Consider the following 19,329-nt stretch of genomic DNA (forward strand, 5'->3'; position numbering starts at 1 on the left):
AAAACCCACGCAGACACAGGGAGAACTTGCAAACTCCACACAGGCAGTACCCGGAATCGAACCCGGGTCCCTGGAGCTGTGAGGCTGCGGTGTTAACCACTGCGCCGCCCATTCTAATGAAAACAACCCCAACTTTTTAAATCATCTTCTTTGTATTTCTTCACATCCTCTTTATTGTCTCACCATCCTATCTATAGTGTGGAGCCCAAAACTGTGCACCATATTACAATTGTGGGTTTTACACAGATTCAAATTTCAATTTTATCTTCCACTTGCCATAACAGAGTATTGAATTGTCTTTTTGTGGCCTCATTAACTTGAGGGTTAGGGGTGCTGCTTGTAATGTCTTTTAAATGTGAACCCCCAAATCCCCCTGCTGTGCCATATCACTCAATCTTCTCCCCCCCCCCCTTTAAAGTATTACATTTTAGCTTTAAAAGATACCACCTGAAACTTACTGATTTTGAATGCTATCCATTACCTTTTTGCTCATTCCACCAATTTATGGATATCCACTTGCAGCTTCCTTTAATCCTCAGAATTATTAACAATGCCTCTTATTTCATATCATCTGCAAGTTTGAGTATCACACCCTCTAGCCTTACACCAAAACCATTGATGTTGAAATAGTCCCAGAAAAGAACTCTGGACACTGCGACCTACCTACAACCATTCTCCAAAACTGCCTTTAACTCTTAACTTCTGGCTCCTCCCTTGTAACAAGTTTTGAATCCAATTTGCTACTTCTGCCTTAATTCCATACCCCTAAATCCTCTCCACTAGTCCCTTGTGTGGTTCTCTGTTAATGGTTTTATAGAAGTCTATGCATACCACATCCATGTTATTTCCCCCCAAATCGGTCATTAATTAGAATCATAAAATAATACAGTCCATTGTGCCTGCATCGGTCTTCGGTAGAGATATCCAATAATTCCCATGCTCTCTTCTTTAACACAAGAACATTAGAACTAGGAGCAAGAGTAGACCATTTGGTCCTCGAGACTGCTCTGCCATTCAATAAGATCATGGCCTCAACTCCACTTCCCTGTCGGTGTCCCACCCCTGTCCCCCATAACCGTTGACTCCCATGTAGATCAAAAATCTAACTCAACCTTGAATATGTTCAATGAACCAGCCTCCACTGCTTTCAGGTAGAGAATTCCAAAAATTAACAGCCCACTGAGAGAAGAAATTCCTCCTCATCTCCATCTTAAATGGGATACTCCTTATTCTGAAATTGCATTCCCTAGTTCTAGATCTCCCAAAGAGGGAGAAGGGAAACATCCTCTCAGCATCTACCCTGTCAAGCCCCCTCAAAATCTTATATGTTTCAATAAGATCACCTCTCATTCTTCTAAACTCCAACGAATAAAGACCGAACCTGCTCAACCTTTCCTCAGAAGACAATACTTTTATCCCTGGCACAGACTTGATGGGCCAAGTGGCCTCCTTCTGTGCCATAAACTTTCTATGATTCTATAATCAACCTCGCGACCCTTCTCTGAATTGCATCAGTTGTAGCAAGACTTCCCTACTTTTGTACTTCATTCCTCCTTCAATAAATGCTAACATTCCATCTGCCTTCCTAATTACTTGCTGTACCTGCATACTGACTTTTTGTGATTCATACACAAGACACCCAGATCCTGCTGCACCACAGCATTCTGCAGTCTCTCTCCATTTAAACAATATTTTGATTTTCTATTCTTTTTACCAAAGTGGACAACCATACATTTTCCCATATTATACTTCAACTGCCAACTTTTTGCCCACTCACTTAACCTATTTATATCCCTTTGCAGACTCTCTGTTCTCCTCATAGCTCGCTTTCCCACCTATAAAGAAGGAGAAAGTAGAGTATGGCAGAAAACGAGCCAGTAATATAAAAAGACAGTAAGAGTTTCTACAAGTATTTAAATAGGAAGACAGTAACTGAAACTGGTGGTCCTCTAGAGAGTAAGTCAGGGGAACGGATAATGGATTTTTTTTTTTTTTTTAATTCGCTCGTAGGATGTGGGAGTCACTGGCTCGGCCAGCATTTATTGCCCATCCCTAACTGCACTTGAACAGAGTAACTTGCTAGGCTATTTCAGAGGGCATTTAAGAGTCAACTACATTGCTGTGGGTCTGGAGTCACACCTAGGCCAGACCAGGTAAGGAAGGCAGATTTCCTTCCCTAAAAAAGGACATTAGTGAACCTGATGTCGATTGTTGTAAAAAAAAAACCCAATGGTTTCCTAGTCACCATTATTTATTAATTGAATTCAAAGTTCACCATCTGCTACGGTGGGATTCGAACCCATGCCCCCAGAGCACTAGCCTGGGCCTCTGGATTACTGGTCTAGTGACATTACCGCTACGCCACCACTTCCCCATTTTGTGTTTGTTTTCACTGTAGAAGACTTAGAAAACTTCCCAAAGAATCTCGAAAATCAAGAGGTGAAAGGGAGGGAGGAACTTAAAACAATTACAATCACCAGGGAAAAAAAGTGCTGGGAAAACTAATCAGACCTAAAGGCTGACAAGTCCCCAGCACCAGATGGCCTGCATCCTAGGGTCTTAAAGAAGTGACTGCAGAGGCTTTCGTTATCATCTTCCAAAATTCCTTAGATTCTGGAAGGATCCCAGCAGATTGGAAAATAGCAAATGTAACACCTTTATTCAAGAAAGGAGGGAGGCAGAAAGCAAGAAACTATAGGCCAGTTAGCTTAACATCCATCACAGGGAAACTGCTAGAATCCATTATTAAAGGAGGTTGTAGCAGGATACTTTGAAAATCATCATGGGATCAGGCAGAGTCAACATGGTTTTGTTAAAGGGAAATGGCATTTAACTAATTTATTAGAGTTCTTCGAGGAAGTAACAAGCAAGGTGGATAAAGGGGAACCTGTAGATATGGTGTACTTGGATTTCCAAAAGGCATTTGATAAGGTGCTACATCAAAGGTTACTACACAAGATAAGAGCACCTGGTGTCGGGGGTAACATATTAGCATGGATAGAGGAAGTGGAGAGTAGGGATGAATGGGTCTTTTTCAGGTTGGCAAGCTGTAACTAGTGGTGTGCCACAGGGATCAGTGCTGGGGCCTCAACTATTTACAATCTACATCAATGACTTGGATGAAGGGGCTCAATGTATGGTAGCTAAATTTGCTGATGACACCAAGATAGGAAGGAAAGTAAGCTGTCAAGAGGAAGTAAAAAGTCTACAAAAAGGGATAGAGATAGGTTAAGTGAACGGGCAAAAATTTGGCAGGTGGAGTATAATATGCAAAAATGTGAACTTTGGCAGGAAGAATAGAAAAGCTGCATACTATTTAAATGGAGAGAGATTGCAGAACTCAGTGGTACAGAGGGATCTGGGAGTCCTGGTAAATGTATCACAAAAAAATTATGCAGGTACAGCAAGTGATTAGGAAGGCAAATGGAATGTTGTCATTTATTGCAAGGGGAATGGAATATAAAAGTAGGGAAGTTTTACTACAGCTATACAGGAAGTTGGTGAGGCAACATCCGGAGTACTGTGTAGAGTTTTGGTGTCCTTATTTGAAAAAGGATAGAATTGCATTCAAAACAGTTCAGAGAAGGTTCACTCGACTAATTCTGGGGATGAAGGACTGATCTCGTGAAGAAAGGTTGAACAGGTTGGGTCTGTACTGTTAAGAGTTTAGAAAAATGAGAGGTGATCTTATTGAAACATTAAAAGATTCTGAGGGGACTTGATAGAGTCAAGGGGCCGGTAAATTTCAGCCCTCTGTTTCCTGTTAGTTAACCAATCCTCTATCTAATGCTGTCATATTACACCCAACACTGAGCTCTTATCTTGTGTAGTAACTTATCGAATGCCTTTTGGAAATCCAAATACACTATCTACTGGCTCCCATTTATCCACCCTGTTTCTTACACTCTTAAAGAACTCTAATAAATTAGTCAAACATGATTTCCCTTTCATAAAACCATGTTGACTCTGCCTGATTGCATTATGATTTTTTAAATGTCCTGCTACAATTTCCTGAATGATGGATACCAGCATTTCCCTGTAATTTTTTTTCCCTTCAAGCATTTATTCAATTCTCTTTTGCATTTTACTATTGGATCTGCTTCCATGACTGTCAGATCATAACAACTTGCTATGTAAAAAAAAGGTTCATGTCACCTCAGATTCCTTTGTCAATAACTTCCAGGTTTTGATTATTTTTATTAAGCAATTTCCACCGTTTATACCTACTTGAACAGCAGAAGGTAGTAACTTAGGCTTCTGAATATGAACACGAACGGGTGTAGATTTATCAGTATGGACATTGATTGGAGGTGAAGACGATCTTGACGTCATTCTAAAGAAAAAAATTCCAACAACAAATTTTTTTTTTAATTTTTCCATTTGCTTTTATAGGTAATTGCAGAACTTGCATGCTTTATAGAATCACAGAATAGTAAAGCACAGAATGAGGCCCATCAGGTCTGCACCAGCTCACTCCCACACTGTTTCCCCATTACATCTATATCCAACACTATTATTCCAAATCCCTAACTACTTGCTGTATAAATTTTTTCCCCCCTCATGTCGCCTCTGGTTCTTTTGTCAATCATATTAAAGCTTTGCCCTCTGGTTATGTTCAATAACTTTTTGGAGAGGAATAAAAAAAAAATTGTTGGATGGCAATAGGAATTTGTAAAAATGAATTACTGAGGTCACCAATGCCTCTTCAAACATTGGAAAAAGTACATACAATCATGTACTCATATATGCCACTATAATGTCCAGTCCTATAGTGGCCAAGTGGGGAGGGGAGGGCCACAGGCACCCATCCTGCCCTTTCTCATAGCTGACCGTAATGGGGTTTATTTCATTTAAATGGTGGCTGTACGTAACACCGGTGATTGACCGTCGACCATTACCGTGAGCGTGCAAGACCCGCTCGGACAGGACAGGCGCACACACACTTTCTGGGTTGGATTAAGTCCAGAATAAATAAAAAGGTAAATACACCATCGCTGGATGGTTCGGTGGTCTTCCGGCTGAAGTTGTGGTCCTGAAGTCCTTGATTGGTCAAAGTCCACTTTGTGGCTGGCCTGCTTTGCTCAGGGCTTTCTTGAAGGCAGACTGGTATGTGGCTCTCTTCCACTGGTCTCGGCTGTAGCAGTCTGTAGGCTTGGAGGATCCACAGTTGCAGATGGTTTACAAACTTGATGTATCCTGAAGAAAGAAAGGGAGGGAGGCACACAGCTTTCTCTGCTGCTGCAGTCTCAGTTACTGCTTGTCTCTTTGTGTAACAAAACTCCCAGTTTTTCCCAGAGATGAACAGATGATCGCATGCTTTTAAAATGAGGTCCAAAGTCTAAAACCCAAAACCTTTCAGGTGGTATTGTCAGTGTTCACCTCTGGAGGGATGTCTCCACTTATGAATGCCTCAAGATAGCTTTGAACGTCCCGCCAATAAAGGGTGATCTGGATTATCTACTCAGTTAGTCAAAGCATTGTTTTGGCTGGGCTTCTTGTTAGCCTTTTATCTCCAGTTTGATCTCCTGGTATTCAGATGCAAATTGCAGTGGCCATCTTGGCTGCCAGTTTTTTTTTTAAAAGTTAACTGTACGATTTTTTTTTCCATTAAAAGTCTAATGCAAGTTTCCAACCGATGACATTAACAGTTCTCATTTGACAGGATCAAAGAATATTTTCAATATTTCAGTTAAAATAAAACAGAAAGCATCCTTAAAAAACACACCTGGAGATTCTACAAAAGATGTGGCTCACTCTGTTAATTGTTTATGTTTATTTTTTTTAAAAAAACAGGGATGAATTCTGTTCTCATTTTAGAACACAATTGTACACTTCTTCCTGAGAAGCACATCAAGTTCTGGGAGAATAATTCAAAGCAACTGTCTGAACAGTTGGTTTAATAAGCCTTTGTGAATAAGTTTTCAGGCTCTTAATACTGCATTGTACAGTTGAATATCTCACATACTACTTAGTTCCATAAATATTTTTGTGAATGAACCCATTTTAATCTATCTTTCAAAGCAATACAAGAAAATAGAATCCTATATCATGGTAAGTCCAATAGTGTAAACTTTTTGTTCTGATTACATCTGTGATTTAAGGTGTTAGGTGTCAGTCATGGCTCAGTTGGTAGCACTCTCACCCGAGTCAGAAGGTTGTGGGTTCAAGTCCCACTCCAGGACTGGAGCACAAAAATCAAAACTGACAGCCAGTGCCGCATTGAGGGAGTGCTGCACTGTTGGAGGTTCGATTCATTTACGGCATAGGAAGAGGCCATTCAGCCCATGCCAGCTCTCCTTGGAACTATACGGTCAATCCCACTTTCCTGCTCGATCCCCATAGCCCTGCAGGTCTATTTCTCTCAGGTGGCCATCCAACTTCCTCTTGAAGTCATTGATTGTCACCGCTTCCACCACCCTTGTGGACAGAGTTCCAGGTCATTACCAGCCGCTGCATAAAAAAAGTGCTTTCTTTTGGATGAGATAATAAACTGAGACCCCATCTACACTCTGAGGTGGAAATAAAAGATCCTGTGGCACTACTTCAAAGTGCAGGGGAGTTATCCCTGGTGTCCTGGCCAATATTTACCCCTCAAAACAAAAAAAAAGGATTATCTAGTCATTATCACATTGCTGTTTGTGCAGCTTGCTATGTGCAAATTGGCTATTACATTTCCCACATTACAACAGCGACTGCAGTTCAAAAATATCTCATTGGCTATGAAGTGTTTTGGGACGTGCTAAGGTCGTGAAAGGCGCTAGAGAAATGCAAACCTTTCTTGCTGTGGAGGCATTAGGCCTGAAGATTAGAGATTTATCAACGACTGCCATGCACGCATTCGAATTTAAGCCGAGCTCCTGACGTTTCTTTGGTCTTGCCAAGGAAATGAATCTTGCAATTATTCACAGAAACTAAACATAAATCTTAAAATAACGCTCGCTAGAATTGACTCAACTATAAAACATGTAGATAAATGCATACATTTAAACGAAGAAGGGGAAACGCTGCAGATCCTGAACCTGCTCCCGTCACATTAAACTTGCAGGCGGCGATGGTTCCTCTTCCTCCAGTCCCTGTGAACAGCAGTACCGGGAATTTCCCCACGACAACACCTCGCAGCAGACGCCTCTCCCGCCGCCGCTTCCTTTCTGTTTTCAATGAGAAGCCGCGTCTCTAGCAGCTGTTGCCTGACGCCAGGCCCGGCTGCTGATTGGCTGCCTTTAAATTTTGGGGGCTGGTTTTCCTCCATTGGCAGTGGTTGAATCCGAGGCAAGGAGAGAGAGGAGAGAGGAGGCTTTGCTAAATTTGTGTTGAATCAGTACATTTCTCAGAGGCTGATTTGTTTTGATATACAAAGTAGCGCTCGGTCTGGGGCTCGGCTACTTATTATTTGTTACCGGCCGAGACCTCTCACAATGACCACCAGGTCGTTAAACTGACGGATGTCACCATTATAATCAAGGTTAAATATTTTAGCTCCCGCCCCCCCCCCCGGCACAACATAGGAGGGGGCCATTCGGCCCACCGTGCATATACAACCCTTTGGTAGGACTATCTAATCAGTCCCGTTCCCCTGCTGCTCTTTTTCTCTCCCGATCAACTATTCAATTCTCCTGAAAATTTCTGTGGAATCTGGTTCTGCCACTTTTGAAGTGTATTGTAGATCATGATATATTTTTGCTTCTGGTTCTTCTGCCAATTACTTTTTGCAATAAATGTCTGTTTTTTCCCCCTACCTTTGTGTCTAAACATTTTGTGTAAAATCCATCCCTGTTGGAAAGGATGCATAACTTTTCAATTGGGGAGTGTTACTAAATATTCTACCAGCAGACAAAGGCTGGAGTGATACTGCACTGGATGAGAAGTTTTAAAGAAAGTCATTTGTTTGTACAGCAGCCTCAGAATATCCCAAGCCAATGAAATATGTCAAGTTGTAATTTTGGAAAATGGGGTAACCAATTTGTGCACAGAAAGCTCCCGCAAACAGCACACTAATTAGGAGCAGAAGAAGACTATTTAATCCCTCAAACCTGCTCCGCTATTCAATAAGATCATGGCTGATCTGTTTGTGCTTAAAATTTCACACTCCCATCTACCTCAGATGATCTTTGATTCCGTTGCTTAACAAGAAACTATCTACCTCTGCCTTAAAAATATTCAATGACCCTGCCTCCACAATCACCTGCGGCAGAAAGTTCCAAAGTCGCACAGCCCTCTGAGAGGAAAAATTTCTCCTCATCTCTGTCCTAAAAGGGTGACCTCTAATTTTAAAACAGTGTCCCCTAGTTCTGGACTCACACACAAGAGGAAACATCCTCTCCACATCCACCTTGTCAAGACTGTTCAGGATCTTAAAAACTTCAATCAAATCTCCCCTCACTCTTCTAAACTCCAAAAACAAGCCCAGTCTGTCCAACCTTTCTTCCTAAGCCAGCCTGTTCATTCCAGGTATCAATCTAGTAAACCTCTGAACAGCCTCCAATGCATTTACATCCTTCCTTAAATAAGGAGACCAAAATTGCAAACAGTATTCGAGATGCGGTCTCACCAATGCCCTGTATAACTGAAGCATAGCTTCCTTACTTTTATTTTCAATTCCTCTTGTAATAAAGGATAGCAGTCCATTAGCCTTCTTTATTACTTGCTGTACCTGCATACTAACTTTTTGTGACTCCTGCACTAGAACACCTAGATCCCTCTGCACCTCGGAATTCTGTAGTTGTTCTCCGTTTAAGTAATACTCTGCTTTTTTATTCTTCCTGCCAAAGTGAACAACTTCACGTTTTCCCACATTATACTCCATCTGCCAGATTTTTCCCCACTCACTCAACCTATCTATATCGGTCTGCAACCTCCTTATGTCCTCTTCACAACATACTTTCCTACCTATCTTTGTGTCGTCTGTAAATTTAGCAACCATGCCATCAATCCCCTCATCTAAGTAAGTCATTGATATAAAGTGTATAAAGTTGAGGCCCCAGCACAGACTCCTGCGGGACTCGTCGCATCCTGCCAGTCAGAAAAGGACCCATTTATGCAAACTCTCTGTTTTCTGCCAGCCAGCCAATCTTCTTTCCATGCTAATATGTTACCCCATACACCATGAGCTCCTACTTTGCGGAATAATCTTTTATGTGGCACCTTGCCAAATGCCTTCTGGAGATCCTAGTAAAGTGCATCAATGTGTAGGCCTTGAAATATTGGTCAAGTATTGTTCAATACCCAGCATGCTCTAAGGCAGCTAAGATAGACGCAGTAAGCTTATAGACATGCCGAAACTTGTGGTTAAGGGTACATGACTGTTGAACGGTGCAGACAAAGGGGAACAAATAAGTGACTGTTGAACGGTGCAGATAAAGGGGAGCAGATTAAGGGGAACAAACAATGGGCGTTGCAAACAAGTCTGGACATCTGCTTAGGCAGCTAAACCACTAACGTTTGCTAATCAAAGATGAGCTAATGTTTGGAGCTTTATCTTAAAGACCATGCAGGACACGATCATGTGACTCATGGGTTGAACAATGAGCCTTTAAAGAATATAAAAGGGTCAATGCTTGAGTATATCTTCAGCGGGAACTAGGAACAACTCTCGAAGGCAGGACCCTGAGTCTGGAGGCTCAGTGATCAACCGTGATGAGAGACTGATCACCTCTGCGTTGACGGGTAGTATCTTGTACAAGAAGTGAGACTTGTACTTATTTGGTGTCTAAATAAAACTGTTGCACTAAACTTCTTGTCATATGTTTGTATTCCAGTGTCTGGTGCCTGGGAGTTTTACATAATTGGAAAAGGGGTCAATCTTCCCATCCCGAGTTAAATTAGGCACAATAAATGGGCCCCCCTTTATCCACAGCACATGTCACTCCTTCAAAGAACTCCAATAAATTGGTTAAACATGATTTCCCTTTCACAAAACCATGCTGACTATTCCCGATTACCTTGAGTTTTTCTCAGTGCCCAGCTACAACCTCCTTAACGATCAATTCTAACACCTTCCCCACAACAGACATCAAGCTAACTGGTACCTGTTTTCTGCCTCCCCCACATCTGCCTCCCCCACTACCAGAAGGACGTGGAGGCTTTGGAGAGGGTACAGAAGAGGTTTACCAGGATGTTGCCTGGTCTGGAGGGCATTAACTATGAGGAGAGGTTGGATAAACTCGGATTGTTTTCACTGGAACGACGGAGGTGGAGGGGCGACATGATTGAGGTGTACAAAGTTGTGAGTGGCATGGATAGAGTGGATAGTCAGAAGCTTTTTCCCAGGGTGGAAGAGTCAGTTACTAGGGGTCATAGGTTTAAGGTGCGAGGGGCAAAGTTTAGAGGGGATGTGCAAGGCAAGTTCTTTACACAGAGGGTGGTGAGTGCCTGGAACTTGCTGCCAGGGGAGGTGGTGGAAGCAGGTACGATAGCGACATTTAAGAGGCATCTTGACAAATACATGAATAGGTTGGGAATAGAGGGCTACGGTCCCCAGAAGTGCAGAAGGTTTTAGTTTAGACGGGCATCAAGTTCGGTGCAGGCTTGGTGGGCCGAATGGCCTGTTCCTGTGCTGTACTGTTCTTTGTTCAATAAGGGGTTATATTTGCTACTTTCCAGTCTGAAAGAATCTTTCCAGAATCTAGCGAATTTTGAAAAATTAACACCAACACATCTACTACCTCATTAGCCACCTCTTTTAAGACCCGAAGGTGAAGTTCATCAGGACCTGGGGACTTGTCAGTTCGCAGCTCCATCAGTTCGCACAGTACCGCTTCTGTGGTGATTGTATTTTCACCAAGTTCCTCTCTTCCTTCCACATCCTGATTTACAGTTATTACTGGTATGTTTTTTGTATCCTCTATAGTGACGACAGAAGCAAAATATTTGTTCATTTGATCTGCCATTTCCTTATTATCTACTATTAGCTTTCCATTCTCACTCAGTTTACTTACACTTTTCCTTTTTAAATACCTGTGGAAACTCTTGCTATCCATTTTTACATTTCTATCTAGCTTTCTTTCATACTCTTATATCTTTCTGCTGATGAACCTTTTAGTCATTCTCTACCGGTCTTTATATTCTGACCAATCATCTCATTGCCATGCATCTTTGTGCAAGGATATGCTTTTTCCTTAAGCTGGATGCTTTCCTTAACTTCTTTAGTTAACCACGGATGGTGGGTCCTCCCCTTAGAAGTTTTCTTTATGGTAAGAATATACTTATTCTGAGTATTCTGAAATATCCCCTTAAATGTCTGCCACTGCTTCTCTTATTGATCTATCTCCTAGCCTAGTAACCCAGTTCACTACAGCTAGCTCAGCTTTCATGCCCACATAGTTGCCCTCATTCAAGTTTAAAATACTGGGCTTGGAGCCACTCTTCTCTCTTTCAAACTGGATGTATAATTCAATCATATTGTGGTCACTGCTACCTAGAGGTGCCTTTACTCTAAGGTCATTAACTAATCCTGTCAAATTACACAATACCAAGTCTAATATAACCTGCTCTCTGATTGGTTCCAGAATGTGCTGCTCTAAGAAACTATCTCGAAAGCATTCTATGAAGTCCTCATCCAGGCTACTATTGCCAATCTGATTTTTCCAGTTTATATGTAGATTAAAATCACCCATGATTATTGCCGTCCCTTGCTTCCCTCAGTATCCTTCAATGTATCTTATCCAGTCTTTGTGACTTATCAACATTTAAGTACAGCCTGTCTTTCTAATACCTACTATCAATTTTTAGCTCATCCAATGTCTCAACTACCTTTTCTTCACTATGTCTTTGGCAGCATTTTCTTCCTTAGTAAAGACAGATACAAGTACTCATTAATACCTCAGCATGCCCTCTGCCTCCATGCATAACATAGATCCCTTTTCTGGTCCCTAATTAGGAAAGTTCAGAGGGAAAGTGAAAAAAAAAAGCAAAGGAGAGAGTATGAGATGAGACTGGCAGCTAACATAAATCTGAAAAAGTCTTCTATAGTCATATAAATGGTAAAAGAGTGCAAAAAGAAGTGAGCTTCAGGCACAAGCATCTGTCTCAGGCACCTTTGTTTGTCTTGACCACCTCCTTCACCCCCCCACCCCCCGCAACCTTTAATGGGAATGTACCTTGACTATTCTTGACCAATTTCCTCTTTAAAGGCAGCCCATTATTCCATTACAGTTTTGCCTGCCATCTTTGATTCCAATTTACCTGGGCCAGGTCTGTTCTCACCCATTGAAATTGGCCCTCCCACAATTAATTGTTTTACTTTTGATTGCTCCTTGTCCCTTCCCATAGCTACCCCCTAAATTTTCCCCTACTAACACTGATCCACTTGACCCATCTCATTTCCCAGAACCAGATCCAGCAATGCCTCCTTCATGATTGGACCAGCAACATACTAATCTAGAAATTTATCCTAAACTCATTTTAGAAACTTGTCTCCCTCTCTGACCTTTACAATATTACACTCCCAGTCTATATTAGGATAATTAACATCATTATTCTATAATTTTTGCAGCTCTAATTACCTTGCAAATTTGTTCCTCTATATCTTTCTGTCTAGTTGGTGCCCTATAGAATATACCCAATAGAGTAATAGTAACTCTTTGTTGCTTCTTAGCTGGAACCAAGTAGATTCTGAACTTGACCCGTCTAGGACATCCTCTCTCTCCAGCACTAATATTCTCCTTAATCAAAACTGCCACCCGTCCTCCTTTCTTTTCATCCCTATTTTTCCTGAACACCTCGTATGCAGGAATATTTAGTGCCCGGTCCTTTTTTTTGGAGTCAGTTCTCTGACATTGCCACAAAATCATATTCTCACATGCTTCCTGTACCTGAAGCTAACTAACCTTATTTATCACGCTCTGTGAATTCACACACATGCACTGTAAACCTAATTTAGGCCCTTATTGCATTTCCCCTTACTCCAACCCCACTTAATACCTTACTATTTCTTACTCTCGTGCTATCTGCCCCTTCCAATTTGTTGTGCATCTTGTTTTTCCTCTCTAATGTTACCTTCTAGTTCCCATTCCCCTGTCATGTTAGTTTAAACCCTCCCTAATAGCACTGGCAAACTGCCCCCCTGTACAGCCGAACCAGCCATCGACTTGGCTCTGGCTGAACTTCCCAGAGAAACTATCACATTCACCAGCATTCAGAATTAATGTTCCCTCTTATGAACTGAATACCGGTTAGAGAGTGAGATGCACTCCGGCGGCTACTGCATTATTTGCTTGGTCCTCTTTGACTGCCTGGTGGTCACCTATTCTCTCTCTGACTGCATACCCTTAACCTGTGGGGTTGCTACATGCTGCAACGTGCTGTCCACGAAATTTCATCCTTGCGGACATGCTGCAGTAAACCTAGTGGCTGCTCAAGTTCTAAAGCCCAAAGCTCGAGATGCTCCAGCTGACAACATTTCCTGCATATATGATTATCCAGGAGACGAGAAGCATCTTGGAGTTCCCATATGGAGCAGGATGTGCACTGCATGGGACTGAGATGCCTTGGCATGCCTCTATTTATTAGACTATTAACTGACTTAACCGAAAGAAACTCAAGACTTAAAATAAATACTGACTCACCAATCAGCTGCTTCCCTTGTGCTAATGTCATTTTTAGGGAGTTAACTTAAATGGTTCATACTTACTTGTTTCATTAATTAGTTTAACTAGTTACGCTACACAATTAATACAGCGCTATATATATTCCCGATCCTAGTTTGAAGCACTGCCTAAGTTTAGAGGAAAAGAAAGCCTTAATACTCACCAACCAATCACCTACCCGCTGTACTGTGATGTTGCACATTGAGGAACAAATCAAGAAGAAAAATAGTCAGTGATTTTCTCTCTCTCGTGTTTTATCCCTGCTGTGTAGAGATAAGGATGAACTTTCTATTGGCAGCTGAGCAAGAAACCAGAGGATGCAAATTTAAGAAATTGGCAAAAGAACCAGAGGGAGATGAGAGTTTTTCAGAGTGAGCTATGTGAAAGGTTGGTGAAAGCAGAGTCAATAGCGACAATAGCAATGGAATTGGGATATATCCGTGAAAAGGGAAAAAATTACAGGGCTATGGGGAAAGAGTAGGGGATAGACTCTTTCAAAGTACCAGCACAGGCTTGATGGCCTAAATAGCCACCTGTGCTTTATGATTCTGTGATCTGGGATGACCTGACACAGCCAACGTCAGTATGCTTTGCAGAAGTGCAAAATTGAGGGTATAAATCTGTAGTAAGGTCCTGAAGAAGCGTGTTTCAAGGAGACAGTCCTGTTTGATACCAGTTGGATTATAACTGCAATGTGAGAGTGATGAAAAGCACACCAGCAATTTCCTTGAACCTCATGGGAGGTCTTGTTAAAACGTGCTTAGTATGTTGGAATAGACACTGACATCTCTGCTCAAAACATTTTTAGAATGATGATTTCATAATTTTAATTGTCACTTTTCTTTCACGTTTAATCAATTAAAAGATGATGCCATTATCTCCTTTCAGACTAGATTTTGTTCTTAAATACAAAGATAATGTAAAAAGTAATGCTTTGTTTTTCAATGCAAATATTAGCTTTGATAATGCATCAACTTATCTGTGACTTTTGAAATGTTCACTTTCATTTTGAGACTGTGCAATATCAAAGTTTAATATTCTGTAGAATGATACAAATGTGAATTTTCCGAAGTTGTGTAAAATCTGGCTGCTGTAGAAGATGGGCTTTGTCATTTGGAGAAAAATGACAGCTCCTCAGGAGGTATGGTGTTGGAACTGGAGGGAGAAGTTTAACAGTTCTACAACTTTTGCTGGAAGGCAATTAAATTGTTACTTTTTAGCTACATGCTTTTACACTTAAAGGATCGATGTCACATTTCTCTTGGTAAAGTGATTGCATAGTTCTGATTTTCTTTATTCCCCCTTGACCCTCTTGCTCCTACAAGTCATGCAAGTACACAGCTCCTGTAGCTGAGATCTTGGCCTGTTGTAGAAGGCATCTAAGAGCAGTTTGTTGAAAGTTTCCCATTGACTTTATACTATCACAGGTAGATGGGGAGTGGGGTGTCTGTGTTTTGTTTTCTCTCCCAAAGTCTCAGTGCAGCCAGGATCACATGCCACAGACTAAGGAAATCGACCTGTGTGCCTGCATTCTATGGTACTCCATTGCATAAGGCCACCAAGATGTCCACTGTCCTGTCCTGTCCTGTCCATGGACATCATGCTGTTGTAGGGTATTCCCAAGCGCAGAGGCACCTGCAGTAAATATCATACTGTTTAAATATTATTTGAGTAACCAGTAACATATAATATTAGTGAACAGTGAGGAGTTTGCAAAGCACTGTGGGGCTCAGTGAACTTGACCACATTCCACAGGAGCTGAGTAATCCAATCTCAAACAAAAGGCTAATTAAAATGAAAAGCAGACACCCTTGTGGAATGCTGACAAAGGTGCTAGCCTGTAACGAGGTGAAAACATCATGAGTAATCCCCTATCTGTGTATGGGCCGGTCATGCAGCCCCTCTATGCCTAGTAACCGCTTCTATTGGCTCTAATAATCAATGTATATAATCGATAATCATTGTGATTGGACCATGTCCGGCCGGGATGGGCTGAGTAACTGTTTGAAAATGTATAAGTATGGATGATTTTCCTTTGTTCAGTGGAGAAGCATCTGGACAGCCCAGTGACCTGCTCCCCGCTGGCGTAACTAAACAAACTGTTTGACATTGGAGCAGACCTGAGTGTCGAGTGATTCTTCTAGATTCATTCCCACTAACAATTGGCGTAGTCGGCAGGATCAGGTGTAAGTCAACTCTTCTGCGACCCTGATATCCCAATCACCCAGCCTGAGCCGGAAATTAAGGGGACTGAGTCCCACGTTAAGGCCAGGAATTAAGTGGGCGAAGGGGGCAAGGGGGAGTTGGCTGAAGCCTGATCCCGAACTTGAGAACAGGATTCGGCGGTCGTTAATGCCATCAGGAATACCGGGTGAGTATCTTTAAAGCTTATCCCGGGGCCGGGTGGTGTTTCACGACCGACGAATGCCAAGTTTGTGAACAGGATCTGAACAATGGTCAAACGGTGGCAGGTAGTTCGTTAAGAGACGTAGGCACTGTCAAGGAGGGTTTGAATATATGTATGCGTATATATATCATAAGCTTGATGTATGAAATACGGACAGACTTGTAACCCGACAGTTAGGCAGGAGACGGTCTACTACAAGTTGCGGTAGGTTAAAAGCTGACCTCTGAGAGTAGATTCTAACGGTTCTAATCCTACCCAAGCCTGGCCAGTGAAAAGATAGAGCTCGAGCGGGGACCAGAGGGGTCCCTTACCTGCCACCTGGCAGAGAAACATAAAAAGTTGATCGATAAGATGATTAAATCTAATTGGAATCCCCACGACCCTGCCGCAAAACAAAGGGAGTGGTGACAAAAAGAAGAAAAGCATTCACTAAGTTTATGGCAGAGGACTATGTTTTAGAGTAAAAACAAGTTACTGTCTTTGATTCGACTGTGAGAATGTTGGAAGCGTCCACGAATGAATTGAATGTCTGGGATGTGCAGCTTGTGTTCTGTGGAACTTGTGTTCTGTAGAACTGACTGTCGTTAACTCTTACGGAACATCTTTGTTATAAAAAAAATCCTTGGATTAGAAACCTCTTACAAAAGATGCTAAAAGTTTGGAAACAATTGGACTTTAATCTAAAATGCTGTCTTTCCGGATGGAGATGGTTTCCTTTGAAGTTGATAATGTTACTAAAGATTTTGTTGTTTGAAAATCCTAAGGATACCAAAAAACATTTAAAATGGAGTTTAGTTCTTTTCCCAAAAAAAAGGGTTACGTAAAGCGACGCAGCGGAGAATGCTTTGCTCCGCCCATTTGGAGACAAGCAAGAAATTAACCTTGCTGCAACTATCTTTATCAATGAGACAAAGTGCTTGAGAAGGAGAAATAGTTGCAAGCACTTCTGTCTTTACTTAAAAAAAAATGCAATATCACCAGGTCTGGGCATAAGAAATTGGAATTGATAAACAAAATTAAATTGATATGAGTGGTTATTTAAAGCATTCAAAGGGAAATGTACTGTTATTTGAATTTGGAATAATCTGAGATGTCAAAAATCCAGTTTAATTTGGCAAGTTATTTAAGGAATTAAAATGTCATCTAAGGTAAAAAAATATATATATAGTAATGCCTGGAATCAAATGGAAATGTTTGATTTCTGTTTTAAGGAATTATGAATATTGATTGTAAAGGTTCTCCAGGGCTCAAAATGAAATAGAATTATAATTAATAGGAATTGGCAATTAGATCTGGCTGATGCAAGAGATAATAAAGGAATTCTGGGTATAAACAAATGGTGAAATTAGAATTCAAACAGCTAAAATAATATCGTGTGAAATTTCCAAGAAGTCTAGAATTTTCCAGTGAAAGTGTAGATAAGACTGGCAATTGTTAGTTTTCTTTTGGAGACATGAGTTTTTAGGAGAGCTACATTTGAAAGTCTGGCCATCTTTGATCTTTTGATAAGATCACCTGACTAACGGGTCTCAAACATGTTTACTGGCTTGAGAAACAGCATGGCATGAAATGTTTAATGCAGCCAGTGCAGTGAGACAACTCACATAGAGAAAATGACTTTATAATAATCAGGATAAATTAAACACCTTAATAATGACAGGAAGGGCAATGAGGTTGCCAGGGGATGTCGTAGCAGGTAGTGAGGAAATAGGACCCGCAAGAGAAAGGGTTAAAAGATTTTTGAAGGAGTTGTGCAGACAACTGCACAAGGTGAGGCAGGAGGTTCTATAGAAACATGAAAGAGGAACAGACAAAGGTGCCTGTTGTGGGAGACAAAGTAATGGTAAAGGGAAGGGCCGATGGAAACATTGGTCCCAACTGAAGGTATATAAAGACAACAGCAAATGATAGACTCCGAAATAAGCACCACCTGGTACGCAAAGGGATACCGGGAATGGAAGAATACACTTGAGAATGGACTACTCGGGGGGCTGGGAATAATGGTAGTGTTGATAGGCATTTGAATTATTATTAGATGGGCTACTAACTGGGCAAGGATTGTGGGGAACGAAGCCCGAGCGTGATGGGACCAAATAGATAATTTCGAAAGGTTGGAGATGATAAGAATATAAATTAACTCCTGGATTCCCCAGGACATGTTCGGTCCCCACAGGTAGACATGTATCCCTCATCGGGGGATACTCACAACATGGACAAGTACTAACACCTGGTGACCACCAGGGCAGTGTGTTTAAATTACAGATATAACCACTAGTAGCGAATGGGAAAGAACCGGACTGCAGTGGCTGTGGGGCCTGATGCTAATATCCGGAGAGGAAGAACAAAGACCCGGTAATGGATGCACAACGGATTAATGAAAGGAGTATTAATATGGACTATATGAATTATGGGGCATTGCACAACATGTTGGATGGGAAGTGTATAACGGCGAGTAAACCTACTTGACTGCATGGCTTACGGTGAATCCGGGCAAAGATGCACTATGTGTACGGTGCTCCACAGATGACCGTGCTAACTGCGTGACCAGACAGAAAGGGGAAGGGGTAACTGAGAGCTGTGTCTTTGGAATTGTTTGTGCCCCTCCCATTGGGCAACAGATGATAAGGAAAGTTGAAAGGAACATGGATGTGTGTGGGTACATCGAGCCCAGGGGAAGCGTTGTATGATAATGTTAAACATGAGATTGTGCCCGTCCTGGTCAATATCTCAGGGATACAAATGCCAGGATATTGTACGGAACAGGCAAGAAATATGTATAGTGTATTAAGTAAGGTTGTAATGCAGCAGGCTGCCGATGCCATGGGTGCCACTAGATTTAGAGGCCAGGATCAGCTTTATAGAACAAAGAGGGGGATAGTTAAAGACGTTGCTACCGGATTCAATACCGGTGCCTTCATAGTAAACTCATTAGATATACAAGGTCTGAATGAAAAGATGGAACGCCTTAAAGGAGTAATGAAGGGACTCTTAAAGAGAGCAGAGAAAAATCAGGAAGATCAGACCAATCTGGGAGAAGAGGGCACGGAGATACAATTAGACGGAATTACGATATTAGAGGCACATGCCAGAACCGTCAACCACCTCAGATGGAGAATGGGAAGATGCCGCAAAGCTAAGGCAGGGACAACTTGGTCACGCTTATGGCTTATGGATGGTGGGACAGATACGACACAATCTCGATCAGATCCAAAGGGGGGAGGTGCCCAACTGGATAGACAGCTCACATTTAGCTCGACTAGCAGAGAGTAAAGGGAAACTGGACAACTGTACGCTGAAAGGACTTACCAGAGTATATCCAGTGATCCCAGACTGCGAATT

General features: G+C 41.7%; 2 protein-coding genes across 4 annotated transcripts in view; one reads left to right on the forward strand and one right to left on the reverse strand.

Moving 5' to 3' along the window:
• LOC137372478 (outer dense fiber protein 2-like) overlaps positions 1–7,138 on the reverse strand; it is a 62,272-nt gene extending 55,134 nt beyond the window's left edge. For all 3 annotated transcript variants that reach the window (XM_068036347.1, XM_068036346.1, XM_068036348.1), the window contains exons 1-2: positions 6,982–7,138; positions 4,228–4,333 (exon numbers count right to left, since the gene is read on the reverse strand). In XM_068036347.1, the coding sequence (XP_067892448.1) occupies positions 4,228–4,332 (105 nt within the window). In that variant the 5' untranslated portion in view covers position 4,333; positions 6,982–7,138. The remainder of the gene's footprint in view (positions 1–4,227; positions 4,334–6,981) is intronic.
• The window catches only part of LOC137372934 (E3 ubiquitin-protein ligase TRIM69-like), a 31,899-nt gene continuing 17,404 nt past the window's right edge, over positions 4,835–19,329 (forward strand). The window contains 2 exon segments of the mRNA XM_068037439.1: positions 4,835–4,899; positions 5,973–6,051. Of these exon segments, the coding sequence (XP_067893540.1) occupies positions 4,835–4,899; positions 5,973–6,051 (144 nt within the window).

This window comes from Heterodontus francisci, chromosome 8 (assembly GCF_036365525.1).
Source record: "Heterodontus francisci isolate sHetFra1 chromosome 8, sHetFra1.hap1, whole genome shotgun sequence".
NCBI classification, from domain to species: Eukaryota; Metazoa; Chordata; class Chondrichthyes; order Heterodontiformes; family Heterodontidae; genus Heterodontus; species Heterodontus francisci.